This window comes from Rosa rugosa, chromosome 7, assembly GCF_958449725.1.
Source record: "Rosa rugosa chromosome 7, drRosRugo1.1, whole genome shotgun sequence".
NCBI lineage: Eukaryota > Viridiplantae > Streptophyta > Magnoliopsida > Rosales > Rosaceae > Rosa > Rosa rugosa.
This window is the reverse complement of record NC_084826.1, coordinates 4,544,387-4,556,109: the sequence shown is the minus strand read 5'-3', so window position 1 is coordinate 4,556,109 and position 11,723 is coordinate 4,544,387. Positions and strand designations below refer to the sequence as shown.

At 39.9% G+C, this 11,723-nt stretch overlaps 1 protein-coding gene across 1 annotated transcript; it reads right to left on the bottom strand.

Moving 5' to 3' along the window:
- Positions 1-499: 499 nt before the first annotated feature.
- Positions 500-5,719, bottom strand: LOC133720204 (probable linoleate 9S-lipoxygenase 5). Its single transcript, XM_062146410.1, has 9 exons — positions 5,276-5,719; positions 3,629-3,918; positions 3,298-3,538; positions 2,849-3,187; positions 2,659-2,744; positions 2,358-2,465; positions 1,941-2,248; positions 1,583-1,846; positions 500-1,462 (listed from the first exon to the last, which is right to left on the bottom strand). Exons 1-9 carry the CDS (start codon positions 5,688-5,690, stop codon positions 709-711), a joined length of 2,805 nt encoding a protein of 934 aa, XP_062002394.1. The 5' UTR covers positions 5,691-5,719; the 3' UTR covers positions 500-708.
- Between the last annotated feature and the right edge of the window lie 6,004 nt (positions 5,720-11,723).

Sequence of the window (11,723 nt, the reverse complement as noted above, 5' to 3'; positions counted from 1 at the left end):
TGCACTATCATATTTAGACCAGAACCAAGCTGTACGTTGAAAACTTGAAATAGTAGCATTGATGTAAAAGCAAAGACCATACATGACAATGTATCACACCATACAAAAGGGAAATGAAACCAGATTGGCATTGATTCCGGGTTGAGTTTAAAGACACATACAAGGCTAGTTGACAACTTGAAATCTTTACATCGTTTTTGTTGTTGTAATTTCATCTCCAGGATTGGTTTTATTAAAGAACAGATGAGTTCAGATGATCAATGTAGTCTACGTATTTGTTGATTCAGAATTCAGATGACCAACCTAACACCTCCCATGGATATGTACATCAAATAAGTTTTTTTTTTTTTTTTTAATTTGTTGGGGTAAAATATATATCCATATTACCTCACCAGCTCACCTGCATCTTATGGTAAATAGCAACAGGAGGATCCATATATGAGCAAATTAAGAGTATATATTCCATAGTTTCTTAATTGAAAGGGGACAATTGAAAAAATGCAGCAAAGAGTATATATTCCATATATTATGTTGTACATTAGTAAAGCTCAGTACAGCCTTTTAGCTTCTTCTGCTGCAAATCGAGTTATTAATTTACATGGCATTATTAAAAAACTCATTTGTAGGTAATTCTCAAATCACAGTAGCTTGATTTAAAGATATGTTACTAGCTTTTCAAAGGCTTCCCCTTTTCTAGTTGAAAGGCTTTTAGATTGAGACACTGTTGGGAATTCCCTTGCCAGCAATTCCACTTTCACCAGTGGGATACAGCAAAGTGTAAGGCACCTCCACCTTTCCAACCCTATTCTTGAGATTCTCATCATTGTTCAAGTTTGTAATTTTCTCTTCGATTTCAGCAAGTTTCTTTCCAAATCTATCAAAAGCTTCCAATGCTTTTGCGTCTGATGTCCAGTTAGGAGTGTCCCTCTGGCCCAAATACACTTCATCAGTAGAATGCCTTGACAGAATTTCAATGAGGGCTATGCCAAGCACTGTCTGGAATTGAGCAGTGATTGTTTTCAAGAAGGCCTTATCAGGGTTGGACTCAAGCTCATCATACTCAGGAGTTCCCTTTTCAGGCATGAATCTTCGGCTTGCAGTGGGGCGGCATGGGAGGTAGCCTGCATAAGGGAACTGTCCAAAGTTGACAGCTGCATGGAGAGCAGAAGAAGTCCATATGATGATAGTGCAAGTTTCGATTAGCTCTTCACAAGTCTGCATTTTAGGCCACCAGGGCTCATCTTTTTTGTCACCATGACCCTCCTCTACTAGTTCCTTCCACCAGGATTGGAGTTCTGTGTCTTTTTGAACAATGTCATCAGTCTTGTAGTAGAATGAGCAATAGTCTTCAACCCAATTTCTTATCGCAAACCAGATTTCGATCCCATCAACACCATAGGGGTAGTCCTGTATCAGTAGGCGTAGACCATGTGGGGAACTCTCATCCTTGACTGCCATTCCTCTGCATTGATCAAAGACATAGCAATGTCATCAAAACAATAATGTGAAGTATGCTTACATTTATGGTCACATACATCTCATTTTGAAGCACTTCTAGTCCCTTCTCAAAGTTTGTGCTTACCTCTTGATAAGATCTGCAGGGAGAGCTTGCTCAGGGAAAACCCAATTCTTGTAAACAACTGATGACATCTCCATGGCATACCTAGCTGGAAACACTGTCGTCTCCAGAATGCCACCAGCATTGATGAGGATTTGCCTGGCTAGTGCATTTATGTTCATGGTGTCGCGGAAGTGAGGATGAAGAAGCTTGTATATCGGGTGAACCACACTCAGTTGCCTGTTTGTTGCTATTACTACTGGCTCACACACAGCATGAGTATTCAACCTGTGACCAAAACACATAAAATAAATACGATCAGAAACCGATTCCAAAGTATAGGATGAACTTGTTCCCTAAGGATTGTTTGAGAGAGTAATACCAGTGACTGATAAGTTGATGAACTCCAGAGTCATTTACAGCAACATAAGCTTTGGCCAGATGCCATATGGAGCTTTCTACACCCTCCTCAGCTGGTGTGAATACACTGCTAATGCGACCGAGTTGATCTCCATCAGGATGAGGCAAGCTTAGTTCAATCACCAATGGCTTCAAAGTTCCATCACTTTTCAAGAAAAGCAGTGTCCTGCTAGCATAGATCTTTGAGGAAGTATTTGAGTTTATACGCCTCACGTATGGCATCAATGCATCATGGTGGTCTAATAGGAATAGCTTGTTGCTCTTGAGTGCCTGTACAACAAAATCCATCATTATTAATGGTATGAATCAGCATAAGCTAATTGCTAGGTGACTGCACACTATGAAATATCTTCCGAAGGAAATGAATCGAAGATATTACCTCCTCCACTGTCAGTCCATCCAAGTTATTCTTGATGTGTTCTTCTGTTATTTTACTGGATTGATCACCATAAACTTTTGGGTCTAGGGTGCTTGCTGGCGGAAATGTCTGCAATTAAGTTAGAATCATGTATCAGTAAAGATGAAAGTATTGATGCTTCATTTGGATTTAAAGAAGGAAAAGGAAAATCAGTTTGACACTCCTTCAAGTCCTGTTTGTTTCCTGTCCACTATAGTGCAAAAAAAAAATAAAAAAAAAAAATAAAAAAAAAAAATTCACACAAAAGTTATGTTGAAATTACTTGGAGGAGACTAATGTTGACAGGGTTCACTCCAGCTAGCATTTCTCTGGCAAATTCTTCATCTGTCCTCCAAGCCAACCTATTTTCTGCTCAAAACCATTATAACATCACAATTAGAGAAAATATCAAATAATGTATGATATTTTAGGGCCATAGTTAAGTTCAAAATGTTCTCAGATATAAGTCATACTTTTGATCACTTCAGGCGTTGGGAACCTGAGCAACTCTGCACCGTCAGTTCGGAAAATTTCCTTGATCATCTCTAGAGGGATGTTATCCCCAATGTCCTTTAAGAAACCTTCAGGCAATGGAATTCCTCCTTCATAAAGTTTAAGTACATCTTCGAAGCTGTCAAACTCGTTAGGAGTCTTATCAAATACAGCTTCTAGCTCAGGTCTGATGAATTGAGCTATGGATTTCAGTGCATAAGCAAGGAAATCAGACATCTTCAAGTGTCCAAATCGTTCGTCTCTTGGAACATAAATGTCTAAGCTCATGAGAAGAGGGATCCTACTCTCACTGCTAGGATCTGTTGGTAAAAGATCAGAAAATATTAATGGTCATAAAATGTTAAGTTAATTAAAACAGCACGTGAGTAAATCAACTATGATAACAACTTAGTTCACATAAATGGCTAACCTGACTCGGTTGGTGCACGGCCAGTTCTTCCTCTTCGAGGGTAAGGGTACTCACTAGACCCTCCCAGAGTTGGACGGGCATAATCCGGACCCTTGTCTGGATTTCCCAGATCATTGTAGTAAGCATAATCATAGACCCTGTCATACTCCTGGAGCTCTCCTTTCCCATCTCCTCTCAAGTGTACTAGTTCGTCTTCTCTGTACTTCTGTAGTGGCAATGGTGTTTCACTTGGAAGATAAGTCTGCACAAATATATAAACTTTAGCTTAGTATGCAAGTCACAACCTCAAAATACTACCAGATTTGCCATCTCTATCTTCAGGCATCATTACCTTGTTAACAAAGAAAACGCGGTCTTTCGTGTATTTTTCTACAGGGTACACCCATGAGTTACAAACAAAGTGAACTGTACCCTCACCAGGAACATCTTCGAGTGTGATGGTCTTAAGGTAGAACTGACTGTGGTGATTGTTTTTTATTAGGATTGCTCCTGGAACTCCGATTTCATCTTCCCAGTCAAAGGTAACCTTGTATGCAGAATCTCCTGCTGTTAAAGGAGTGATTGTGGTGATCCAGTCTTCCAAATATGCAGGCTTTCCAAGTTTCCCTTTCAATCCATTCTCTATAAAAAACAGGATCCAGATTCAAAAACTGTTTCTACAAATTCTAACTTGCAAAATTTTATGTTATATGTCTTTTCGCAATTAACTGAAACTATTATTGAAATTTGTACTAACCACCTCAAGTCACTCATGAACACAGTTTTCTCCATTATTTGAAGCCACTTGATAAAGGATAGGTTAATTTTCTAAATTTTTACTAAGAACAAAGAAAGTTAAAAGTAAAGGATTTTGCATCCGACTGAAAATATTGATATATCATAAGAGAGAGAGAGAAAGCTATTCCCAACTGCTTGTTTCCATTTTCAGGTGAAACTGGTAGATAAATAGACCAGTAGTTGAGACTGGGGGTTCAAAGGATTTGTTACCTGTCTTAATCAATTTCTTTCAAGAATCATCATGAAAACCCACAAGTGGCTTATCTCATATTCATTATTTATCGTATCTTTCAGAACCTATGAACCAAACCACTTTTATCTCTTTTGCTATCACTTTTATCTATTTTGCTATCAATTGAAAAAGATGCATCTATATAACTACCACTTGATCAATTATAAAATGCTTCCTCCAAATGATAGAGAGCCCCCAAATTGGAATCCTTATTTTTTCATAGAATAACTTCTATAAGCCGCTGACGGCTTGACTAGAAACAGACCAAATTGTTTTAGGCTATTAGTTTAGAGTAATGTATTTGAGTATATGAACCCAGTTGCGTGGCTGCTTCAATCACAATAATAAAAGTGGAGCAAATAATAGAACTACAAGTTGGTTAGTCAGAATTGCTTCCAGGATCTGATCCCCCAAGCTCAAAAAGGCATGAAGTGCATTACTGTGAGATCTATCTTAGTGTGTATGTATTTATCTATCCCACTATATACTTGTGACTTCTGAGGGTAATGAATGGTAAAGTAACTCCCCACTTTAACTTTGAAGTAGTAAAAAGTAGGGTTATAATCTAAAAACTAGCTGGAAAAGTGATAGAGTTAATTGTTTCATGATCAGGAATTCATGATTTTAATCATAGTTTCATTAGGATGTGATCAAGCCCCAAATGACTAGCTAAACCAATCTATGAACCCACCTCTAAACTCAAAATGCTTGTGACTTCTAAGGATAATGAATGGTAAAGTAAATCCCACTTTAAGTAATAAAAAGTAGGGTTATAATCTAAAAACTAGCTGGAAAAGTGATAGAGTTAATTGTCTCATGATCATGAATTCATGATGTTAATCATAGTTTCATTAGGATGTGATCAAGCCCCAAATGACTAAACCAATCTATGAACCCACCTCTAAACTCAAAATGCTTAACAGGAAGTTATAAAGACTAACGGAGTCATATCAGATTAGAATAAATTACCAGAATCGGCATTGACAGCACTGATGAGCTGCAGAGAAACCCTTTGGCCCAACAATTCATGCACGCCATCGAGAACAGAAGCATTGAAGTCATTGAAATCCAACACATTCTTCTTCATCAGCACCACAGTCCCTGTGATCTGTTTCGTACTACCGCCATTATTATGGCCTGTGATTGCACCAAGCAAGTTATGCAACATCTTGAGTAAGCTTGCTGGATTCCAAAGAAGAAAGCAAATAATATGTTTATGTATGAAAAAGTAGTTTATATGAGAACTTTGATTGAAAGTTGGTTTGGTTTGGAAAGAGTGAAAGAGGGGCTTGGGGTATTTATAGGGGGGGGAATGTAAAGTGGGACAAATATTCATAATTCTGAGGAGTTTCAGGACTGCTTCTGGATATTTGCCACGTTCCATTTAGCTAGCTTCAATTTTCTTTTTCTTTTTCTTAGGATATAATCAAGAAGCCGAGTCATATTCTTCCATATGGTTAAAGACAAGTCTTCCTTAACTTATCGCCAATGAAAATCACTGTTGGAAAGCCTTCTGGGGACGACTTTGTAATGATCACGACTCCAGAAGACCAGATCCATATTCGATCACTTGTAAAGATATTTTCAAATACAAGAGCAACTCGCCAACTCTTGTGAAAGATATTGAAAATAACTCTAAAACTTCCATAAGTAAAAATGTAAAATAATTTACCCATATCCACAGTACGTATAGCATTCCTTGTTATATGGAACTATTACTTGAATTCTTCTTGGGACGACTTTGTAACGTTGACCGCCAGCCCATTTGAACTGATCAGGGGCTGCAAGAATACATTTCTTGACCATTTTCAAATACAAGTGGCCCTCGCGAAACTGCATGTGAAAGTGATGTACAATTTTAAATTGGCCAATACCCAAATAATAATTTTTTTGTTTGGACGAAAAGTAAACCACCGTTACAAGAAAATAGAAGGAACCAACTTACCGAATAAAAGAAAGGGTCCTTGACCCAAAGCACCAAAATTGGCTATAACTATCCCACTTACCCCAGCCAGAGATTTTTATTCTCACTAACCCAGTTTAAAAGGAAATGACAACTTTGCCCTTAAACTAATTAAAAAACTACATCATGCCACTCTCTCATCTCTCTCCTCCCTCGATCCGGTTTCTCTCTCTCCCCCCAATCTCCAGTTTCTCTCTGTCTCTCTCCCCCCAATCTCCGATCCGGTTTCTCTCTCTCTCCCCCCCCCCCCCCACCTCTGCAGAGAACAGAGAACAGAGATAGAGATGGTTCGCGTCATCAGAGCTCAGCGTAAGGGTGCCGGGTCCGTCTTCAAGTCCCACACCGACCACTGCAAGGGTCCGGCCCGATCTCCGATCTCCGATCTCCACCAGTTTCTCTCTCTGCCCGATCTCCTTTAAGGCAATCAAGTTCATGGACGGAGAGAAAACGGCGATTCTGCTGTCGCCTCCGCCTCAGCTCCGCCAAGAACTTCCGCGCTTTTCTCAAGGACATCCGACGCGTGTCGCCTAGCGTGGTGGTGTTTGTCGACGGCGAGGGGTTGGCCGAGTCGGGAGCGACGTCATGCAGGAGGAACTTCGTGTCCGGGCTCGAGTTCTTCTCTGTTGTATTGGAGTCGCTGGACGCGGCGGTGCCGGGCAGCGACGTGGTGAGGAAGAGCGAAGAAATTTCTGTTGAGGCCGAAGATCAAGGCTCGGCGGTGTTTTTTTTTTTTTTTTGTCTATTTGGATGGAGCTTTATCGATGCAAATCGAAATGGTGCTAGTGTGCAACTTCTGTTTTTTTTTTTTTTTTTTTGGAATTGTGTGCAAAACAAAAGTCCCATAAGGAAAGAAAAAAGAAAAAAAATGCTCTATTGCCCCTCAATAGTAGTCTATTGGGGGGCAATACATGGCTGATAGTCTTCTATTGGGGGGCAATACATGGCTGATAGTCGTCTATTGGGGGGCAATATGGGGCAATAGAGGTCTATTGGGGGGCAATACATGGCTGATAGTCTTCTATTGGGGGGCAATACATGGCTGATGGTCGTCTATTGGGGGGCAATACATGGCTGATAGTCGTCTATTGGGGGGCAATACATGGTTGATAGTCGTCTATTGGGGGGCAATAGATGTCTATTGGGGGCAAAAAAACTTTCCCGTGAGATTTTCAGCAAATTCCGGTGGGAGGCAGCCGGTGACCGGAATCCGGCGACGGTGACCGGATTCCGGCGAAAGTTGGCCGGATTCCGGCGGCCGGTGACCGGGCTCCGGCGAAGTCTCCTATGGTTTCTCTCTCTTGCATTTTCTCTATCTCTCTCTCTAAGTAACAAAGGGGTGAGGGGTAAAATGGTATTAAAAAAAAATTAAAAACAAAAAAAAAATCTTAATGGGGTATTAGGGAAGACTCCCTTAGAGTGTATTGGGTAAGAGAGAATTAAAAAAACTTAATGGGGTAAGTGGGAAAAAAATCTCTAAAAATGGTGTAAATGGATAAAAACCCTAAAAGAAAAGGTTACTAGCAAGCAACACGATTATTAACATAAGGGTGTGGCTATTGCCACCCTAATAACTACTTTATTCACTCTACAAGTTTCTGATTCATTAAAATACTAAAATATCTTAATATTTATTAAAAAAAAAATCTTAATATGAAATTACAATAAAGGACAATATTAGATTAAATATTACAATTCATTTTTCTTATTATCCCTGCAGAATACGTACTTAAAATTACAATTAATTTTTCTTATTACCCCAACAGAATACGTACTTAAACTTCATTTTTAATCTTTTCATTCATCATTAAACCGGGTGAGATTGATTGACTAAAACCATTAAAAATTACAATTAATTTTTCTTATTACCCCTATAGAATACGTACTTAAACTTCATTCTTAATTTTTTCATTCATCGTTGAACACGGTGAGACTAATTGACTAAGATTCATGAGATTGACTGATAAAAACGAGGAGAAAGCCAAAAACAACTGAGAGAGACACTGAGGAAGCCAATTAGAAAAAGATTTCGAGCTAAATCCTATATTGGAAAAGAGCATTTTGGGTACTGCAAATGGGTGAACAAAATAAACATGAAATTTTAAAAAAAATTGTAGGGTAAGAAGAGAATGTAGGGTGAACAAAATAGTTAGTAGGGTGGCAATAGCCGCATCCTTAACATAATGTTTAAGGACACCTAGTTTGTGTGTCTAACCCAAACTCTGATTACTTGTCTGAGTTGTAATAGGATTAGTCTTACAGATATTCTCATATATATCTTATTCAATGTACGGTTCAGTTTCCTTATAAGACTTTTATTCTCTGGTTATAATCCTCTATATAAAGAGACCCCTATTATCAATGAAAGACACAGCTTATTCTATCCCAATTCAGTTTTACTAAAACATGTTATCAACATGCACGAAACCCTAATCCTGATTCAAGAAGCCAAAACCCTAAATCCGAATACAAAACTTTGAAACCTTTTCTGCCTCCGCCACAAACCTCAAAGCCCTCGATCCCAGGAGTCCAGAATCTGCGGTAGAACCACTAGAATCGGCTTGAAAACTACCGAACCGGCCTCCGGAAGCTCCAAACCGTCCACCGCCAATCCTCTGCCGATTCGCCTCCTTCCAGACCGTCTACGGTTGCCAAATCGGTCACCAGTAGCGCCTCAACGCCAGGACTCAGAAACCAGAAGCAGAATTTCAAGAACCGGTCTAAAAGTGACTGAACAGGCCACCTAAGTGACTGAACCGCAGGCAGAAAAACCAGACAGAAACTATTTTGGGCAGTTTCGGCCAGCCGCCGGCCAACCACCAGCCAGAAGCATCTTTTTCAAGCCAACTTATGGCCAAAAGTTCCGGCGACCCCCGTTTGTCCTTTTCAAGGTGATTTTTCATTAAAGTTCCAGCATTTGTGTACTTTTCTTTAAGATTTCAATTCCTTTTCTTTTTCTCGAGGACTTGCAACCTCCCTTCTTCTACCCCTCTTCTTCTTTCGTGGGAATACTTAAGCCGAACTATGGGGGTTCGTGCTATCTCCAAGTTTGGAGCTTGTTAAGATCTCCAAACTTAGAGTTTGTTGAGAATTTATGATCGACCACTTACATCATTGTTTCAATCTAATCCAATATCTCTTGGAATCAAATTTCTTAGGAGCGATTACTCTCATAAATTCCTAATTTCTTGGGAGCAACTACACTCAGAAATTTTTATTGCTTTTGTGGTAGCCTTTTTGCTCCGAAACTAACCCTTTTTTCTTATTCTCTTTCAGGATGAGTAAATTGAACAAACTGGACTTTGCTCCATTGGGAACAACTGGCTCTGGATATCACAAGTGGGTTCGTGATGTCCGCCAGCATCTCAAGGTCCAAGGAATCCTGGATACAATTCTTGAGCCTAACCAGGACGTGCTAACTGTTGAGCAAGCTCAAGCTTTGGAAGCAAATAGAGCATCCTTGGGGAAAATCAGGCGAAAGCCATCATCTTAATGACTCGACATATGAATGATTCACTCCAGTACGAGTATCTGAATGAAGAAGACCCCAGAAGGTTGTGGGTCACACTCGAAGAATGCTTTGGCAACGTCCGTGACTCCTTGCTTCCTGACCTAGAAGTGAGATGGCACAACCTCCGCTTCTGTGCTTTCAAGACAGTTCTTGATTACAACTTGGAAGCACTTCGCATTAAATCCTTAATGGAATTCTGTGGTAAAGAGATCACAGATGCGATGTTGATTGAGAGGACTCTCTCTACATTCCCCGTCTCTGCTTTGATAGTTGCTAAGAACTATCGAATCGATGTTATTGCAGGACGGGTCACAAGATTTCATGAGCTCATTCGAGCTATGAACATCGCTAAAAAGTATGACAACATCCTTGTGAAGAAATATAATTCAAGACCTGTGGGAACAAAGCCTATTTCAGAGTCCAACTATAGTCGCGCCCCTAAGGGAGGGCGCCAAGAGAGAAACTCTAAATCTAAGGACAATTTAGGCCTATTTTCTCGCTCTAATGAGGAAGGTAATCGCCAAAATAGGCGGACACAGAACCGAAGAGGTCAACGTGGAAAGAGAGAGGGAGGCAACGCCTCTGGCCATATTGGTGGCGCCACCAACACTAAGAGCCATCCTAATGACGCTTTCAAAGTGCCTCAATCAAGGGAGCATGAGCACAGAGATGCATGTTCTCGATGTGGAGCATCCGATCATTGAGCACACATTTGTAGAGCTCGTGAAAATGTTGTCACCGCCTACAAAGAATATTGTGAAGCAAGAGAAGCTCACTACATGGAACAAAAAGATCAAAAAGGTGATCTCGAACTAAGGGTTGAAGACTTTAAATCAGGCCAAGATCAAGAGACTGGCGATTCTGAATAAGTCTTTATTTTTCAAAGAAATGTAATAGGCAATTGCCATATATTTTGTACTAATTAACATTGGTTTAGTTTTTCTTCAGCTAGGCTCATCCAAAGTGAGTATGATGTCTAGGAAGGTTTTGAGATAAGTGTTACTTAAGCGAGCTTTGCTCCACCGACATCTCTCTACTCACTTGGTCATATTTGTTTTGGAGTTACCGAAAGAAATCAAACGACTACCTTTGTTTTGCATTAGCTAGTATTTGAATTATATTATTTTAATGGTTCAGAAAAAATGATGTACTCCGTTGGCTTATGAATAAAATTTTGAGTTCTTTTCATTATGACTCCAATTGAAATTCTGAGCATATTACTTTGTGACTACAATGGCTGGGCCATCAGAATTAGTTCAAGGACATGGGATGGCCCAAATTCCTCCTGCCAAATGGTACCCTGATTATTGTCACAAAAACTCTATATGCTCCTAGGGTGAATCGAACCCTATTGAGTTATTTGAGCTAACGGATTCCATGCAGAAACGTATGTAGAGAACAGAAAACAGTTCCTTTGCAATACCTCTAATGATTGCGAATAAAGGTGCATATTAGAGAAACTTATGTGTCTCTCTAGTGGATTTTATGTCACACTATTCGAGCTATTAAATCCAATAGAGTTATGAGAGAAGATCTCTTGGATTTAGACATATATTGGCTTTGTCACGACATGATAGGTCATCCTAGTCATGATATGATGATCCGTCTACTAAAGACTTCACACGGACATCCATTCTTTCGAGCTAAACGAAGCAAGAATCGAAGATTGATTCCTGGACTAAGTATGATTGCCGCCATCCACCGCCAGCCTAGGGCTGCCGCAGTTCATATCCATGACTCTATGGATGGATGGCGTCCATCATGGTGATGGCACTCCAGGTGATGCTGCAATCACCAACTTTGCTTCCAATAGCATTTCAGACGCTCAGGCCCAACCAAAATCCTCATTGGTTGTTTCTAAGGCCTCTCGCTCGTTCTACAAAGCATGTTCCTTATGAAAATTAGTACTGAGACCGTCCTATGCAAAGGATACGAAAATACTCATT